This window comes from Arachis hypogaea, chromosome 17, assembly GCF_003086295.3.
Source record: "Arachis hypogaea cultivar Tifrunner chromosome 17, arahy.Tifrunner.gnm2.J5K5, whole genome shotgun sequence".
Taxonomy (NCBI): Eukaryota; Viridiplantae; Streptophyta; class Magnoliopsida; order Fabales; family Fabaceae; genus Arachis; species Arachis hypogaea.
In genome coordinates, this window is record NC_092052.1 from 122,438,439 (window position 1) to 122,458,666 (window position 20,228).

General features: G+C 35.6%; 1 protein-coding gene and 2 long non-coding RNA genes across 3 annotated transcripts; 1 reads left to right on the forward strand and 2 right to left on the reverse strand.

The window, feature by feature from the left end:
- Positions 1 to 2,001: 2,001 nt before the first annotated feature.
- LOC114925717 (uncharacterized) lies at positions 2,002 to 3,502 on the reverse strand. The gene is made up of 3 exons (XR_003815310.2): positions 3,350 to 3,502; positions 2,786 to 2,878; positions 2,002 to 2,242 (listed from the first exon to the last, which is right to left on the reverse strand). It is a non-coding gene; the product is annotated as an uncharacterized lncRNA (long non-coding RNA).
- Positions 3,503 to 4,350: 848 nt separating this feature from the next.
- Positions 4,351 to 5,221, reverse strand: LOC112766505 (uncharacterized). The gene is made up of 3 exons (XR_003184403.3): positions 5,105 to 5,221; positions 4,897 to 4,988; positions 4,351 to 4,789 (listed from the first exon to the last, which is right to left on the reverse strand). It is a non-coding gene; the product is annotated as an uncharacterized lncRNA (long non-coding RNA).
- Positions 5,222 to 15,865: 10,644 nt separating this feature from the next.
- Positions 15,866 to 18,477, forward strand: LOC112764401 (abscisic acid receptor PYL8). The gene is made up of 3 exons (XM_025809971.3): positions 15,866 to 16,339; positions 16,791 to 17,006; positions 17,829 to 18,477. Exons 1-3 carry the CDS (start codon positions 16,199 to 16,201, stop codon positions 18,066 to 18,068), a joined length of 597 nt encoding a protein of 198 aa, XP_025665756.1. The 5' UTR covers positions 15,866 to 16,198; the 3' UTR covers positions 18,069 to 18,477.
- The last annotated feature ends 1,751 nt before the right edge of the window (positions 18,478 to 20,228 follow it).

A 20,228-nucleotide genomic window follows, 5' to 3' on the forward strand; every position in this document is an offset into this window, starting at 1 on the left:
ACTCCTATGTCATCTCCGGCATAGCCATCAACAACATAAGTTAAGAACCACACCAATCCTTAGCTGAGTAGAATGATCTAGCAACACAATCAGCCACGTTTATTGCCTTGTTCTCGAATATGACAACATTTCTACGTAACCATATATTCCATATAATTGAGAAGAACCCAATTAGCTAACACTTATGCAACTCTTTTGTCAATGGCATTGTCCGCCAGCTCTCAAAGTGGTCTTTTAAGGTACTTGGTATAGTCCACTCTCGTCCAAACTCCTTGATCCATGCGCACCACACTTGCCAGGAGTACTCACAAGTAGAAAATAAATGTTGCACAGTTTCAACATTTTTCTTGCACAAGAAGCACATATTATCGTTCTCTTCAATGATCTCGAGCCTACTTAGTCGCTCATTTGTATTTATCTGGCCTATTAATACAAACCAGGTTAACAACTCTTCTTTAGGTGGACCAGTCCTTTTCAAATTTCTTTTGTGAATTTGTAGCTCAGGATATCATCGACCAAAGTCTGTTCTTGCAAAACCTAAATAAAGGAGTTAGTAGAATAGACGCCTTCCTTGTCAAATTTGCACACCACTTATCTTGCACATCTGCTATTAATCTAACAGATTGCAAGACATGAAGCATCTGATCCAATGTGTCAACCTCCCACTGGCGGAGTTTCCTCCTCCATTGGAAGTTTTAAACCTACTCTATCCCATCCCAAAAACAATAATCCCCAATTATTGATCCTTTTTGGTTTGAAATCAAGAAGAGTCTCGGATAGGAGTCTTTCAGCTTTCCCGATTGGAGCCAAGTATCCTCCCGAAATCTTGTAGATCTACCATCCCCTACCTCCATAGCCAGACCATCAATCATCTTCTGTTGGACCTATTGGTTCTTTATTCGCAATTGACATATGTCTCTCCACAGGCCTCTTCTCACTGGTAGAGTCTGAATTGATAGCAGCTTATCAGAATTTAAGTTGTTGTAGGAGCACACAATTTTCTTCCATAACGGGCAGTCTTCCTTTGAGAAACGCCACCACCATTTAAACAGTAACGTAGCATTACAAACCACCATATCTTCCACCCCAGTCCTCCTAACTTTTTCGGTGCCTGAACCATCTCCCACTTAACAAGAGCTATGCCAGGTTGGCCATCTTCCTTCCCCAAAAGAATCTGCTCTGCAAAGAGATTATGCGTTGTGCAACCGCATTTGGCATCTTATGCAAGCTCAAGTCACTACAAGAAAAACACCCATTCAGGTACACTTGAAAAGTGTAGCCAAAAGTGAAAAAAATGATGCCTTAGGCTACGGCTACGCTTTTTGGGCTATGGCTACGCTTTTTGGGGTGATTCCTATTCGGCCGTTGCCTATTCTCAAAGGCTACGCTTTTCTGCACCAAGGGCTACGCTTTTGGCGTTTAGGAATAGGCTACGCTTTTCAAGTGATGCTGTCCAGGACCAAAGGCTACGCTTTTCAGCTTTCATTCTTCCAGAATAGGCTACGCTTTTTAACGCTACTGCATCACTTGTAAAACATAGCCACATTGTATACCATGGCTACTTTTTATAAGCGTAGCCTTAGGTCCCTCTTTTTTTATATATATATACTATAGCTACTGTATATAAGTGTAGCCTTAGGTCTCGATTTTTTTTTTTTGTATAATATAGCTACTGTATATAAGTGTAGCCTTAGGTCTTATTTTTTTTCTATATATATATATATATATATATATATATATATATATATATATATATATATATATATATATATATATATATATATATATATATATATATAATTATCTAATAATTATCAATGCAACATAATAGTTAATATGATTACATGTATAATAATTCTGCATTTTTATTTAAATGAGTTGAATATTATAAAATAAAAATAAATACATAATTATACTAAATAATTTCTTTAAATAATATCAAAATAACCATAATATCACTTAAAATTTACTACTACTAATATCAAAGCTGACACTTCTGTTTCTGACTGTGAAAGTAGAGAACTTAAAATGAATATACAAATATACAAGCGAAACAAATTTGCAGAACATGAAAAGTATTTACAATTTCTTTTGAATTCCGGAGACAAGTCATCACAGTTTGAAGACCAGCATCACCAAATGTATCTGCACTACTACTTCCAAATAATATACCAGCAGCATTGTGCTCCTTCTTTGCCTTCCGAATATGCAAAGCTTCAAGATGGCTATGAAGTATTTTATTCTGAAGGAGGTTGATGACATCAATCACACAAGTAATTTGAAAGAAACCAATGCAATAAAATATAAATAATAAAAACAGTTCACACTATGTGGGCTTGCCATAAGGAAGAAACAGTGTTACTGCCTACTATCAAATACAGTTTATGGACATGCTGTTTAAATTGCATTACAATGTGACCCATTATTTCTTTTATATTTTGAGTTGAAGATAAAGAGAAAATACAGAGTTAGGAGGAAGAGGTCATTCAATCACCGACAGTGGCACAGACTGCACATTGACAGTGATTAACTAGACTTGCTAACTGTAACTGATCTTAGGTTGCAAACTGCAACCAACACTCACCAAAGATACCAAATAAATTAACAGTCCTGTAAATAATGAATTCCTCATATACACATCAATAGACCACAATTTTTTAATGTGTTGGGTAGACAACAGTTTAATACTAGACAATAAGAGCAAGTTAGGACACAATAATTCAACAAGAACACTGAAGGATAACTGAATAAGGCATCAGTCAAACTAAACGGGTGAAAAGAAAACCTGCTCATTTATTTCATCATATTTCTTCTCAGCGTCATTTCTTGCCTTCTCAAGCAATTTCTTCTACTCTTCCCACTTAGCCTTCAGTTGACTCTGCAAAACACAAATATGCAAACAGGGTGAATTATCGGTACATCTATCCAGAAAATCAAACAAACCAAAATTCCAGTAAATGGGAAAGAATATATAAAGTAAGTAGACAAAGTGTAAAACAAACTGACAAATGCAACAGTAAACCATGTGGCTTATAGGGAAATCCCAGTGCAAGAAGAAATGAAAAATCCAACTGAACTAGCACTATCAAAGAATCACTAGACACACTGCAAGTTTCACACTGCTAGTATAGCATGAACAAAAACAGCATCCACTTCACCCTGTCATCATAGTTACACATTTACACAATCAAGCCCATAATATCCAAATAACCAATCACATGAAAAAGAAGTTAGCTCTTTTCATTGCCTTGGACACTGTATTATTTAGATGGCATTTGAAATACTAACATCAGAAACATCAGAAAATACTTCTCCAAAAGGACTTTGTACAACAACAACAAAGGCATACCTTGGGATAACTGGAGCAAGAACAAGTGCAGGATTTTGGGAGAATGCAGCAGTTTCCGAAGCCGCAGCTACCTTGGCAGCATTTTGATTCAAGACAAGAGCTACTGAAATAGCTCCTCCTCCTCCATTCAGGACAGTACAAAATGTTGTGATAACAAAGCAACATCTTTTTGTAGGTTAAAGATAATAGGAATAATAACTACAGCACTACCGAGCTTCATAGTATTTTGTTTCCTTTTAATGAACTAAATAGTGCTAATAAGGGAAAAAATTGCTAACATTTCCTATCATTTTATATTAACTTTGCCTATTAAATTAGTTTTCTGTGCAGAAACATTAGACTTACTTACCGGTCTTTGTATAATTAATGAGTTGTACAGTAACTTCAGTTTGGTTGTCAATCGCTTGTCTGATTTTTTTCACAATTGCTGAATCTGTTTCAAGTCCTTGAAGAAATCTGAATGACCAAGGAGTATCCAAGTTAAAGATAAACTTGCCATAGATAATTTCCAGTTAAATCAACCTCTCGAATGAAATTTTATAATATTCTAAGATAAAATGTAGGATTTTGTGGAAGTGTGGAATATATATGAGGTGTGAACCAACAAAGTGTCAATATAATCAGAAAAGAAAGTTCACCTATGTTTCCATTTCTGTTGTTATTGAACATAGATCAAATTTGATATCTGCCTTTTGCATGTACAAAGCAAATGCTTGCAAGTTATGGATATCTATCATTATGATATGCTGAACTCCAGGATATTGAACCTATTATATACAAAAGAAATCATAATTGAAAAGTTCACTCCCTCTCAATTACAAACACAACATTTTGCAATCTTGATGTTAATATTCTCATCCCAACTATAAGCAGCGTATTGTAACACTGTCATACCAGAATTATTTACCAATTCAATATCATTTTCTAAAATCAATTCCACTAAATACTCCACAAAACCAGTAGATACAAGGAATATAGGATAACTCGATGTAACATTTGTACCTCAGAAGATGAAGAATCGAAGACCCAACCTCCTTCATCAGTATCTAGAGATGCCAGATTACCTTCTTTATTTAGAACAGGCAAACCATGTCCTATTATACAATAAAGGGGTCAACTTATGATAAGAACAAATAACAAAAGTTCTTTTAATTTTTGGACAGAAATTGCAATAAATTGAAATAGCAAAAAATTGTTGTAACGCATAAGAACATCAGTAGAAATGGAAATTAAGAAGAGAAGAAAAAAATGAATGAAAAATCAAAGGAAAAAATTAATCAAGAAAAAAATTATGGCCTGCTAATCTCTGTTGGGATGCAAAAGATTCCTAATGAACTGAGCCAGCAACTGAAGATAAGAACAAACCTGAATTTTCTGACGTGCTTCCTTGTGCACTTGAAACTGGATTTGGTCCCTCCATATATAATATTTGACATACCTCTAAACAAAAGATAAAGTAAGAGGTAAGACATAAAACAAGAAGAAGCAAGAGTGTAATACTCCAGAATCCCCAATTTTCGGCCGAACTAGCACATAGCAAAGCTGACCTTACAATCTGACTGGGCAGAACAAGTCCTTTTCCATCAACACATCATTTTTCATTATAGTAATCCATTGACTCCTCAGCAGTTGGAAAGAACTGCAGCACATTTAATTTGCCAAATCTAAGTAAAAATGAGCAGCATAAAGAGAAAGATGGAGTAAATGTAAAGTAGGTTCATTAAATTTAGAAGAAAATGTTTAGATACTACTCACCTTTAAGAATATGAAATCCATTTTCAAAATACTGTACAGAATCTTCACATGTAAAAAAAACCCTTTCAATTGCAGGAATTCTAAGCTGCAATCTCATTCTTGTAAACTCATCCCTTCGCCTTTCCTAAACACAGCAGCTGAATAGGCAATCAATTAAAACTAGAACCTTAATCATCAGCAATAAATTCTAATCATAAGAGTTGAATCCCAAATCAAATTCAAATAGAAACCCCAATCACAGATTTTTGAAGTCAAACAGGACGCGAGAACATAAATAGCAAGAGAGATAGAGAGAGAGACCTGGTGACCGGAGAGCTGGTGAACTGCAGTCCGGCAAACATCTCCGGCTTTCTTGAAAGGTCAAAATTGGCCATAAGAATTAAGAACGTAAAGCAAACAGAACCTTTTTTTCAAACTCTGCAACCAAGATTACGGGCACTGATGTTACAATTTTATAGCCCTTTACAACAATTACAGCAGCATCAACTGCAAATTTTACTGCAGCTAGAATTGCAACCACAAATCCAAACCATGATGGGACAAATAAACTTTTTCTTCAACAAACCATTTAATTTTGTAACAAATTAATTAAATTCATAAATTTAGAAGCAATCCTCCAGCACCGTTGATTACCCTAAACACAGAATTGGGTATTGGATGGAATCAAAACTATTCAAGTGTTTGGAAGATTTTCGTGATCAAATGGTAAAAAAGAATGTCTTGGCCTCAGATGCTGTGAACAAAACACCAAACAAATTACTCGAATCTAATTAACTAAATACAGTTCAGTACAAATGTCACCTGAAAAATAAATAAACATCTTAAAATGTCACCCAAACCAAATATGATTTCAACTCAAAAATGGCGTATCTGGCTCATGCGTTACTCTCAAATTTTAACATTCTAATTGAAATACAAGAAATAAACAAGACCATAGTTGTTGTGTTTGTGATTACAGAGCAGAAACCGGTTACTAAAATCGGAACCCTAAACCCCCTAAATTTCAGAATCAAATGAAAATTAATACATACCTAATCGACGACGTGAGCACAGAGAGGACGACGAGAAGCGCAGAGATCGACGATGGTGTGGGCGGCGCGCAACGATCAGTGCAGGAGGGCGAAGAGGAGCGACGGTTAGTGGTTAGTGGTGAGTGGTGTGTGGCGGTGAGTGGTGACTGGGGTTCGATCTTCGCGATGGTGAGGGTTTTCGATTCGCGGGATGCAGAAGGGTTTTCTGAAAGGGTTTTCTTCGCGCGGTGAATGGTGACTCTTGGAGGGTTTTCTTCTCTGAAAGGTGAAAGGGTGATGACGAGCTGAGTGTGAGCTGATGGTTTTCTTCTCTGAGTGTGAGCTGAGTTTGAGCTGAGGGTTTTCTTCTCTGAACCCTTCACTGAGGAAAGCAAACGTAAGGAAGAAGAAAATAACCCTTCATTCGAGACCACTGCAAACAGAAGAAGTAGTGAAAACACCGGTCACTCTTGGTTTTCTTCTTTGAAAGGTGAAAGGTGAAAGGTGAAAGAGTTTTCTTCTCTTGGAAGGAAAATTTTCACCAAGTGTGAGTTGAGTGTGCGTCCTTACGCCAGGAAAAAATTAAGAGGGAAAAAATTCACTCAGTGGCAAATTTTTGGCTCTAGATACATTAGGCATCACTTTTAAAATGCACCCAAAACTTAATAAATAGGCTACCCTTTAAAAGCGTCCTCTTTGATACGAAAAGTGAACCTATAGATATCAACCTATGGCTACGCTTTATAAGTGATTTCTAAAATACCTAAGGCTACACTTTTTAAATGATGCCACAGTTGTGTATCCTTTTCTCTTATAAAAAGGCAACATGGAGAAAAGCGTAGCCTATTCATAGAATAGGCTACGCTTTTCAAATGTAGCTTAAAAAAAGTGTGGCTGAATGGGTATTTTTCTTGTAGTGAGTAATAAATAGGTAGGCTGTTTATTATTGACTTTATGAGTACTAGCTTTCTGGCCTTACTAAGGACCTTTGATTTCCACAAGCTAAACTTTTCTTCCACCTTATCAAAAACTGGCTTCCAAGTTTTTATTAACCGGGGATTTGCTCCAAGGATAATTCCAAGGTACCTCACCGGTAGAGCTGTCTACTGGCATCCAAGTAGAAGGCACATTCGATTCACCCACTTCTGACTGTAATTCACTAGGATCAAATTGGATTTGTCAAAATTTATACTCAACCTAGACATTATTTCAAAGCACCTCAAAAGTCTCTGATAATTTTTCACTGTCTTCTTTTCAGGCGGACAGAACAATATAGTGTCATCAGCAAACTGTAAATGTGATAACTCTATATTATCCCTACCGACTAACAGCGGAGAGATTCTCTTGTTTCTTACCGCTTCCCCGATCATCCTGTTAAGCACATCCACCACCAATACAAAAAAAATAGCGATAATGGATTGCCCTGTCGAAGCCCCCTCTCCATCTATAACGGTTTCGTTGGTGACCCATTAATCATAATAGAGATAGATGCCGATGTAACATACTCTCTGATCCATGCCCTCTATGTACTCCCGAAACCCATTTTATCTAACACATTATCAACAAAGCACCATTTAACTCTATCATATGCCTTTTGGAAATCCAGTTTGATTATTGTTGACATATTCTTCTTTAGTTTCAACCAATGCACAGTTTCACATGCGATTAAAGCTCTATCATATATCTTTCTTCCCTTCACAAAGGCACTCTGTGATTCTTCAACTAGTCCTGGCATTACAGTCCTCATTCTTCTTGTCAACAACTTAGATATAACTTTATAGACGCATCCAACCATGTTGATAGGCCTGAGGTCTTTTATCTCCTTAGCCCCAACAAATTTCGGAGCCAACACTACCCACGTAACATCAGACTCTGCTGGAAATTCAACACAGCAGCAGTGAATTCCGTTCCAATCTCTTGCCAACACTTTTTTATGAAGTTCATGTTGTACCCTTCACATCCTGGAGCCTTAGATGATTCACAATCCCAAACTGCCTCTTTCACTTCCTTTACTAATGGCATCACCTCAAGGGCTTCAGCTTCTTCCCTTTCTAATCGATTAACTAAACCATCTCTAAAGCTCAAACTTGGAACTACTTCTTGGTGGTACAGACTTTTATAAAAATCTCCAATTGCAACTTTTATTCTTGCCAGATTCTGCACTTGTCTCCCATTACTCACCAATGACTCAATCCTGTTTTCTTCTCGCTGAAGCAATATTGTGAAAATACCTTGTATTCCTATCCATCTCCTCGGCATGCCGAGATCTAGACATTTACTTACAGTGAATATACTGCCTAACATACCACTTCTCATAGCACCTCACTAACGCCCTTCTCCTTGCCTCCATTGTACCATCATAACATCCATTGCTGACCATATCATCCACGTTCTTTATCTCTTCTTCAAACTTCTTTATCTTTTCAGTGATATCCTCGAAATGCTGCTTATGCCATCTACCCAGCGATATTGATAACACTTTTATCTTTTCTAACAACTGTCCATCTCCTAATTTCCTCCACTCTTCCTTCACCATTCTCAAAAACTCTTCATGTGTGAACCACGAGTCCAAGCTACGGAACAGTCTAGGGCCTTCATAGTTTTTTCTGTCCTCCACTATCAAAGGGCAGTGATCTGATAACCCTCTTGGTCCTCCCCTCAATCGCGTCTCTGGGTACATATCAAGCCAACCCACACTAACAAAGGTCCTGTCAATACGACTGCACGATTGTCCTCTAAACCATGTGTATTTGCGATCATTAAGCGCCAAATCAACTAACTCTGAATCATTTATTCATCTTCTGAAGTCATCAACAGACGTTGACAAACTATTTACTCATTTTCTTTCTTCCAAATGCAATATTTCATTGAAATTTCCCAAAAAAAAAAAAACGTTACCTGACACAACCCTGCAAGATAACTTAACTCTTCCTACATAGAAATCTTCTCAGCCCTCACATGTGGTCCATACACCAAACAGATAGCACAATAAAAATTATCCTTAGCTACCACCCCTTCTATACACAACCACCTATTCCCTTTATAACAATTAGTCAATTTAAAAATTGATTCATTCCATATTAACAACAACCCTCTAGAAGCCCCAACAGAGCTTACAAACTCCCATCTAGCTCTGTCACTTCCCTAAATGTGTATTACATCGAACTTAGACACCACCTCCTTTTTTGTCTCTAACAAACCCAACATGTCCAACTTAAATTTACTTTTAAAATTCTTTATCATACAAAACTTTCCAACACCTTGACGTTGGAATTTTTGCCAGTAAAGAATTTTATAAAAACAGTCGCGTTGTAGATATAGTCTCTAAACCAACAGAAATCCCTTCGTACAAACGTTTTGGTTGTCACAAGTAACAAACCCCTAAATAAATTGATAACCGAAGTATTCGAATCTCGGGTCGTCTTCTCAAGGAACTGCAGGGAAGTATGTTCTTATTATTGGTTATAGAGATTGTAAATTGGGGTTTTGAGAATGAGGAGTGAATAGTTTAATCAGCAATTAAAGTAAATGAAGAATAAGTAATTTAAATGGCAAGTAAAATAAATAAATGACTGAAAATAAACTTTTGGCAAGGTATAAGAAATTAGAGGTCCTATCCTAGCTATCCTTATCAATGATGATGAGAATTGAATCTTAATTCCACTTTGTTAACCTTTACTAAGATAAAGGAAGGTCAAGGGATTAATTGGTTTGATCTTCGAATCCTATTTATTTTCTAAGAAAATATTGGGATTATTGAAGTTCAGTTTAATTAACAAAGATAACAATTATCATTCATGTTTGAGTTTGATAACTCCTGAGTTACTGATTTCTTAACCAAGACCAAAAGGAGAAAAGTAAATCTACTGGAATAAAAATGCCTTCAGATGGGAATAACAATAATTTAAATAAAAGAAAGCAATATTAAACTGAAATACCTCAAATAACATTAATTCAAAGATGTAATCTATAACATGGAAGAATTCATAAGCCAAATAGGCAACATAACTAATATAAGCATTAAAGTATCTGAAAGTAAGAGATAAATATAAAGCAAAAGAACATTGAACCTGGGATCGAGAGTTACTCCTAAAACTAAGAGAAATCCTAAATCCTAATCCTAAGAGAGAGGAGAGAATCTCCCTCTCAAAACTAAATCTAAATCATGAAAACTAACTAAAGTGGAGATTCCCCTTGAATGGATGCATTCTCCCACTTCATAACCTCTGGTCTATGCCTTCTGGACTTGGATTTGGGCCAAAAAGGACTTCAGAATTTGCTGGGAGCATTTTCTGCAATTTCTGGTGCGTGGCCTCTGTCATGCGTCCGCGTGGGTCACGCGCTCGCGTCATTCGGAGTTTTCCTTGTCACACGGTCGCGTCAGTCATGCGACCGCGTCATATGTGTTCTGCTTAAGGCGCGCAGTCGCGTCAGTCATGCGGCCGCGTCGCTGCTTCTTTGCGCTTGGCATGCGACCGCGCCGTCCATGTGATCGCGTGGATGCCAGTTTCTCCAAAAACTCCGTTTTATGCTTTCCTTCCATTTTTGTATGTTTCCTTTCCATCCTTTGAGTCATTCCTGCCTTAGAAGATCTGAAACTACTCAACACACTAATCATGGCATCGAATGAAAATAAAGTTAATTAAAATAATTAATTTTAAAGCATAGGAAACATGTTTTTCACATACATCACATAATAAGGAAGGGAAAGTAAAACCATGCAATTAATATGAATAAGTGGGTGAAAGATTGAATAAATCACTCAAACTAAGCACAAAATATATCATAAAATATGGGTTTATCACACCTCTTAGTCCCCTAATATTCCAACAGCTTAGAATCATTTAACAAGTTTATTACAGACCTGTTTACGATTTTTTGGCCAACTCCTTTGAATTTTTTCTTTCTGCTTTGCCTGCCTCTACTTCAAAGCAATTGCTTCATTTTGCTCCTGTAAAATAGCCATGATGTTCTCCTCGTCATTGCACTGGGCACCGGACTCCTCCGCTAACTTCCATGCCTCTTTGTTCTCTGCCATTTCATCTTGCCAACTCTACCGTTGAGTTTTCCTGTGGAACCTACTACCTCCATCTAAGCCAGCTTCATAGTCAGTTTCATCTTCTGCGTTGCTCTCCCATTCTTCCTCTTGTTCACGACCCTGAGCATCTTCCCCATCCTCCTCCAAACCTTCCTCCTCTTTCTGTCGCAAAACAGGTGCAGCACTAGGCACCTCTTGCCCCTTCTGTGCAGATTTTGTTGAATTTTTCGTGCCATATCCACTCTCAACACCAGCATTCTCCACCCCTCAGCTCGCACAGTTCTCATCTCCGCCGGACGTTGGACGTTCAAGTGAGGAGCTCTTGGATTTGTGGTGCTGTCCGTTAGATCTGTCGGCCGCCGTTCTATCCGACCGTCGGTTGCTTCCACCTTCTCGCTCGTCTCTCCATCGTGCCCTGTAGTCACAGCGGCCTGTGCGACCCCCTCTATCTCGTTAGGGTTACCACTCCCGTCTGTCGTACGGTTGCGCCTCCAAGCCCCTATGCCATCGTCAATCTCAGTCACATGCTGCGTTACCTCATTGTGGATCCCGTTCCTTTCATGCCGGGTCAGCAGAGTAGTCGAGTCACCCACAACCCGGTTTGGGAGCACGCTGTAAGGCTTGCTAGCATGGGCCATCTCCTTGCAACAATCATGCTGTTTGGGTCCCCAATTGTTGGGCCTATTTGCCCCTAGCCCAAGTTCAGCTCCTCCATGTGCACATGTGGGTTTGGCAAAGCACATGGCATAATTATAGAACTCAGTTTTTGCCGAATCTTCCTCCTGATTAATTTCAAATGATCCTTGAGGATCCTGTAATCCTTAACGCCTGCGTGATTTTTAATCTCGGAATAATACGTTGAGTTAATATGATTCCATTCGTTCAAATCAACACAGGAAATTACCCTTATGTCCTTGTTGTGTTCTTCCTCCCTCCGTTCCTCCATCATCAACAGCGTCGCCTCATCCCATCCCCCCGCCAGCAATTCGCCACCATTGTTTAGTGTGCCACTAGCACTCCCGTACCGCATCTCATCTCTAGTAACTCTTTGCCAGTCCCCTTCCGTAGTCGTTAATTCACGAACTTATTCTTCACAGTACACCTCTTCATCCACCTCTCTTACGAGAACGTCAAACCCGCTTGCACCTACTGTAATGTGAATCCACTCATTAATTCTATCAAAACAATACGTATTAATCAGAATATGACCATCACTGAAAGATGCACATGATTCCGTGAGTTTGTCACACTTAACCACCTCACCCCATTGATCCTCTATCTTTCGAAAAGTCTCAGTTGACCATACATGTATTGGAACTCCATAACATTCTAACCAGACTCTTCTTGATTCACTTTTCTCATTCTCGTCCCATCTCTATACCATATAGAACATTTTTAAAAGGTCGTTCATCCTAAAGGTGTAAGCTTCCTCAGCACTTATCATAGAATCAAACGTTAACATTGCCTTATATGCTCCTAACTCCCGCACTTGTGTTACGCCTGGCCAATTTCTATGAATCTTATGATGCAGTGCCTGAAAATCGATCACCGACTTCGTGCCTCCAACAATACTTCTTTTCAGCCAAGCAACGTTCTCATTCGCTATCGGTACTTCTAACTTCTTTGTCCACCCATTCTTATACGGCTCTTTAATGGGTACAACACTCTGCTATTTTATCACTTTCTCTTCAACTACTCTTCTACTCCTTGTCTGTTTCGCGTTTGCTCCACCATCATTTCTTGTTATCTCTGTTTCTTCCTTACCTATCGTAGTTCGAATAACAGTTCCCCTTCTATACTTCGCTTCTGCTATAAAAAGCCTCTTTCTACGCAGCATCATACCTTTCATATCGGCAACAGCCTTCATTGCTCCATCTTTTGTAGTGTACCGTATAAATGCAAATAGGTAGATCTGGCCTTTTTTGTTCTTCCACGATAGGTATATGTCTATGATTTTGTCTGCCCATTTAAACAGGCTAAAAAATTCTCTCTTTGATATATCTTCTGGTAAATTGTCAACAAAGATGGAAAAAAATTTAAACTTCAGTCGTTAATACTCTTCTTTGTTCCAAATCCTAAGATCCTTCTCATATTTTATTATTTCTACTTTTCAATACTACAACTATTTGTTAACAAAATTGTATAAATACTATTTGTATACTAAAATTAACTACTAAAATTAGTTACTAATATATTAGTGTATAAACATATAATATATATTTATATTTTAACATATATTTTATACTAATTACTAATTTTAAAGACTAATTTTTGTGTATACGTCGTAGTATAGTCGTATTAATTAACCGGGACAATTATAGTGAGATCCACTTGTAGGATTTGAGAAGTAGAGAAAAGGGATATAAAATCTGGTGCCGACTTTGGCAGCTCATATTGAACCAATCAAATTGAAAAGAGGTGCTCATTTATTTGATTGCAACCCTTTTCTTTAAGATCTGTCCACAAAATTCAACTTGGTCCAGCTTTGACGTTTTATTTAATGTCAATGACGATCTCACACTTTCTCTCAAATTAAACACTATCATAAACGGATCAATCTCACCCATTAATCCTGACAAAAGTTGGCCAAAAATAGTTTAGGACTTGTAATAAGTTTGTCTAATTCTTTTATATGGCAAGATTTTGTTTTGGTACTTGTAAATTCTTTTCGTAATTTAGTTATCATAACATTTCAAGGGTTTAAGTTTAACAATATGAGCACATAAAACCCAAACCACAGATATTTAGATATGATGAAAACTAGACCCTCATGTCCATGTATGTATCTATATCTATATCTATATCTATATCTATATCTATATCTATATCTATAGTTTAATATATTTCTCGGGAAATGTGCTTCGCTAAAATGAACGGTTGACCTCGTAAGATTAATTATTTATTATTATTGTCATGGTTGTTAGGAAATTGCGATATATTAACACTAACTAGAGTCACCAAAAAAATATTAACACTAATTAGAGAGATAGGCAACTAGCTTGCTTCTTAATAGAAGAGGTTAATTTTTTTTATGGGAGTGAAATATTATAATTTTTAATATTTTTAAAAATTATCAGAGAAATTAAATTAAAAAAATGTGATTTTTATACTTTAAAATTTTAATTTTTTTTTAAAAAAATTCGATTTCTGCATCTTAAATTAGACGGTTTTATATTTAGGATTAACATTCCTATTAACTCACAATCTAAATAAATATTATTGTGAATTTAAGATCAAAAATAAAAATTGACAATTATTTTGTCAGAAAAAAAATTGTAAATTCCAATTTTACCCTGCTGCACGATGAGAAATGGATATTCGTACTATATCCTTAAGTATAAGGTGAGATTGATTCACATACCAAAGAGAACATGTTACCTTAGAAAAGGAAATGAAACTTCATAGATCCCTAAAACTTTTATGGTGTGAAGCCATTTAATACCAGCAAGCATTTTGTGAATGCGCAACTTTATTACCCTTTTTCTTTGGATCCAACGCGGTCCTGCCAGTGCTTTAAGTAACATAATAAATATATATAAATATATTTTTTGAATTTAAAAATATAATTTAGTTAATATATGTCTTACCACTTACCAGCACAAGTTAATATTATTAGTAATAAAAAATTTAAATAATTTATTTTTAATAAATATACAACAAATATATTAAAATTTAAATTTTATATATTTTTTACAAAAACTTTTTTAATTAATAATATTATCATGTACTCTTAGAAAAAAAAATATATATATTAGCTAAATTTTTAAAAAATATCCGAATTTCGGTTTAACCTAAATACATTGATGATATAAAATTTTTTAATTCATAGCATCTTGAATTTTGGCATATAGCTTCATTCTTTTCTCAAAATTGTTATTAACTTCAACTAAGAATCATTTCAGTTTAGCTATTAGTAATTCACCATTATGTAAGATAATGAAGTTTATCTTCTTATTTATTAAAAAGTTAGACTAAAACAATATTCAAATTCATAAATTATGTGTGCGCAAGAGTTCAACTTTGATATATTGATAATAAAAAAAAGTATTTATACAATTATATAATTAAATTAATACGTTTAAATAAATTTTTAAATTATAAATTTAAAATTAATTATTTTTAATAATATAAAAAATTAATTATTTTACTAATATGATATTATACGACTAATTATTTATCTAAAATTTTTTTACATTGATAATACATAAAAATTAAATTCTTTATATAATTGGCTCTGGCATTTAAACTTTATTTTTATTTTTATTTTATATTTAAACTAAAAATATTATACACACTAAACACCAAATATTATATATTTATATATAAAAATAAGTATAATTTAATTTATTTTTAATATATATTTTATATAATAATTAATTTTAATAGTTAATTTTAATACACATCCTTGTCGATTGAATAGTAATTAACTCTCTTTTTTTAATTTTTATACTAAAAATATTGATCCGGGATTTATAAGATGCAAAACTTGTTTAGCCTTTTAAATGCAAAGTTTGCAAGTTGCTGCCCCAATTCCCAAGGCAATCTCATCAAAAGAAACTCCCATTTCCGTAAATAGAAGGGAAAATCCAAGGGCATATCAGTCATCACAATAAAACACAGAAAACAACAAAATAAAAAAAGGACAAAACACGCCATTGCCGTCAATGGCGGTTCTGTAATAATCCCTTCTAAGTAAGTCCACATTTCCAACGAAAAATACTTGCCACTAATAAAAAACCCCACTTTTCTCTAATTAATTAATAAAAACCCTTATAAATTTACTTAATTTGGGATAATTATATTTATAGAGAGAAGGAAAAAGATAAAATAGAAAGAGGTAGTTTGTTGATGCTGCATTTCATTTCACTTTCACACACCGCTCTCAAAATCAATTTCCTCCTCCCTCTCTTTTTGCTTTCTCGAACCTTCCGCCGGAGAGCCTCGCCGGAAGGCCACCGGAGCTCGGTGGCGGCGGCAGCAGATTTTTTTTCCCTCTATTGAAGAAGCTGCGAATTGGCGCTTGAAAACGGTGGCGTTTTTAGCTTGATGATGATGAAGAAGGGGAACGGCGATGGAGCTTTCAGTAACATGGAGATGGAGTATTTAAGGAGACACCACACGCAAGAGCCTCGCCAGAATCAGTGTTCTTCTGCGCTTGTTAAGCACATCAAGGCACCTCTTCCTTTGGTTAGTTCTTCTTCTTCCTTCTCTGTTTTTTTGTTTTAATTAAAATATTCTTGTTGACCCTTTTGTTGTTTTGGGATAAAGTTTCGTTTTTTTATATAATTTGATGAGTACCTTAATTGGATCCAGCTGTAGAAGTTTGTATATGCAGTTTTGGATTATGTATACAGAATTAGTTATTTTCAGTTTTGAAATTTTGGTTGAGTGAATATTGAATGATTATGTATTACTCCCTTAATTCTATATATATTGATAGGTTATTTTGACTTGTCTGACATATTCATAAATCAATGTGTTGGAATACAAATTGCACCCTTACCCTACATCAATTTGTGAAAGTAGCAGAAAAGCTAAAACAACTTGTCAATATAGAATGAAAGGAGTATTTGTATTTGCATTGATTTATTGAGGAATTGGTTACTTATTGTGTTTAGTTACTTTTGTTGTCTTAAAGGTGTGGTCATTGGTGAGGAGGTTTGATGAGCCACAGAAGTACAAGCCATTTGTGAGTAGGTGTGTGGTGAGGGGGAACCTTGAGATTGGGAGTCTAAGAGAAGTTGATGTTAAGTCAGGGCTACCTGCCACTACCAGCACTGAGAGATTGGAGATCCTTGATGACAATCAGCATATTCTTAGTGTAAGGATCATTGGTGGTGATCACAGACTCAGGGTATGTAACTATGAATTCTATGTATCAATATCAAGCTCCTTGCTTGCAACATATTAACTTCTTCTATTCATCTAAATGTTTCCATGTTTTTTTATGTGAGAGTAAGTTTACTGTAATGTAGGAAGGTTCATGAGTTAGTTGATTGGGAGTGTAGCATATAGATTGTGTTCCATTTTATGTAGTTGACTGAGCTTGTTATGGTAAGAAGCTGAATAGTTTCAGCACTTTGCTAACACTGCACAAATATTCCCCCGGGGGTGAGAGTATTTTGTTTGATTTTTAATTTGTTCCTTTTTTTCTATTTTTATGGTAAGTTCACAACTGCACTTCTGATGCAAACAATCCCTTTTCAATTTTTATTTGTAGTTTTGATCTTATGGTGCAAAACATACATGAGTAGTAAGGATGTTTTATGCACTTATTGTGCTATAAGTTGCAAAGAATTCCTGCAAAAAATTTTAGGAAACCAAAAAGAACTGTCATCTTTAGAAAGTACTAACAGTATCATTCAGTTTAGGTAAATGGAATTCTCGAGACGTTCCTTTGGTTGTGGTTCTGGTTTCTCTTGCACAAATGAAAATTCATTGCTTAGGAGTTAATCACTTGTCTGAGCAAAAACAAGTTAAAATTTTTTAAAACTAATTGCAGTCATAATTTACTGAGTGTAATACTCATGTTTTTATCAGTTATCGATTGATTTATCTTACTGTTAACTCTTGTTCTTTAAGTAATTTGGCTAACTGATTAAGCTGTTTCTGTCCTTGCTCACCATAGAGAGGACAACAATTCAATTTTGACCTGACTCTACATTTTATCTTTCAGAACTATTCATCTATCATGTCCCTCCACCCGGAAATCATTGATGGAAGGCCAGGTACCCTGGTAATTGAATCTTTTGTGGTGGATGTGCCTGAGGGGAACACAGAGGACGAGACCTGCTACTTTATCGAAGCTTTGATCAAGTGCAACCTCAAGTCACTCGCTGATGTCTCGGAAGGGCTTGCCGTGCAGGATCGCACCGAGCCAATCGACCGGATGCAAGATTTGTTGATAAGTGGCTGAGGAGACTCGGTTGCCATGGATGAAGCTTCGGGGGCTTTCCTTATCTCGGAGGCTTTGGAGACGGACTGGCAAATGGAAATGGTGCATGTTTTTCACTGTTATAGAGTGGCAGAGTTATTCATTTGATTTGATCTATCAATTATCCTTGTTATATATGCTGGTTTCTCTCTTTAGTAGTTTAAAGAACAGAGTATTCTTAGACACGTGTCTGAATCTGGGGAAGTAATAGGCGAAAAAACCAGGAGATTCTGCGTGAACTGCATGTTGTGTTCTTAAAAGAGAAACTCTTAGCATGTAAGTAAGTCTCTTGTGTGTATAGATTCTAAGATGCTTTGTAAAATTGTTTTGATTGATCATATCAAACTACGGTAGAATATCGATATGTGCAGAGGCTGCTGCTTAATTCTTATATAGTAGTGTCAAAATAGATATGATGAGATATATATAACGCCTTAGTGTTATGATTGAAGGTAGAAGGTGGTGAAAAAAGGAAAGGGATTGAATGAAAGGAAAAAGGGAGAGAAGAAGCTTAGGCAAAAGAAACATTTTTATTGTCTGATTGTGATTACAATTGTTACCTAATTTGAATAAATAATTTTATCGGAAAACACTATCTACAAACAAAACCTTCAAATAATAATTAAAAGAAGTGAATTCTTCTTCTACTTTTCTTTGATGTTATCACATCACAATCCAATTTTTAAAAGCAAAGAAGTTAGCACGAGGAGGAGCAGCAAGATCCATTCCCAAATTATTTTAATTCGAAGGAGCGTTTTGAAAGTATCTACAGAACGTAGTCAGAACAAATACAGCTGTATCAAGCACGTGGAATATTGAATTTGAAGCATAAAGCAGCAAATGATGCTTGATTACTCTACCTCTTGAATAAATGAAAGCTGCGCATATTCTCAACCCTGATTAAAATTTTATGCACTAAAATACAGATGTAGCACATATCCTGCTGCAAGTTTGTTAAATTCACGCAGCCACATGACGATTCATGTGTTGTTTTTTTCTATGGTGGAGAGTCTAATTCTATATATGCAAAGCATGAGTTTCAAGAGAGTGACATGATTGTGGGGGGTGGGGTCTTGTAACCTATTTATTAAGGAACTTGTCTCTGGATCTTAAACAGAAGACATTATTTCACATGTATATCAGACATTTTCAAGCCCATTCAGAAGTTGGGACTTGAGATCACAATCAAATATTCAGCAACTTGGTGTTGAGCAACGTGAATGCTCCTATTCAGAGCTGTGAAAAAACATTGAATTCTTATAGCAATAAATAATATGAAAACCACTATACAATGTCGATGACCATCTCTTTACAGACTATATGGTAGGGAAAATAATTGATTTACAGTATATATGCAAGAATTACTTATTTACTTCCCATAAGAATTTTGTGGACAAGAATTGGCTGCACAAATTGATATATGAAAAGAATACCTGTAAGCTTCTAGTTATACTGTACATGGCTTCTTCTGTAGTTACTATAGTTAAATACAGCATGTAGAGAGAAATCTTAGACCAGCACAAGTTCCTCTTCGGCCATTTCTTGTTCCTGCTGCTCTGGCAATCTGTCTTCTCGATATGGGATAAGTATCCGCTTGATTTCTTCTGCGCAAGTGCCTCATGCTATAATAATGCATTTGCTAGGGCATGTAATGCCTTCTCATGCTGAAGGAATGTCAGAAAATGGAAGATTATCAGCGAGGTTAATAACTTTTTATTAACCAAAACCAGCAGAAAAGCTACTCAATGCAACAGACAACATTATTGGTTTGATGAGTTATTCCACCATTTGTAACCTAAACATTAGATATTTGATATTGATGAGTTTGAAAACTCCAAATTAATTTAATGATGATCAAACATTATTAATATGATTAATTGTAAAATTATTAATTTGATTTCAATTCATATATGTTGATTAAAATAATTTTGCTGTGCAGGTTTTGATTGGGCCGAAAAGAAAAGAAAAATTGTTGCAAGTCTAAATATGAATTTTACTTTCAGTCTTGGTTAAATTGTTTGGCTGAATCAATATGTTGTTAATGGGCCAGATTCTATTAATATTATTATTAGCCCAATTTAAATTTTAGTTGGAAACTAAGACTTGGTCCGAAACCAATTTTGAGAGAAAGCACAGGTTTTG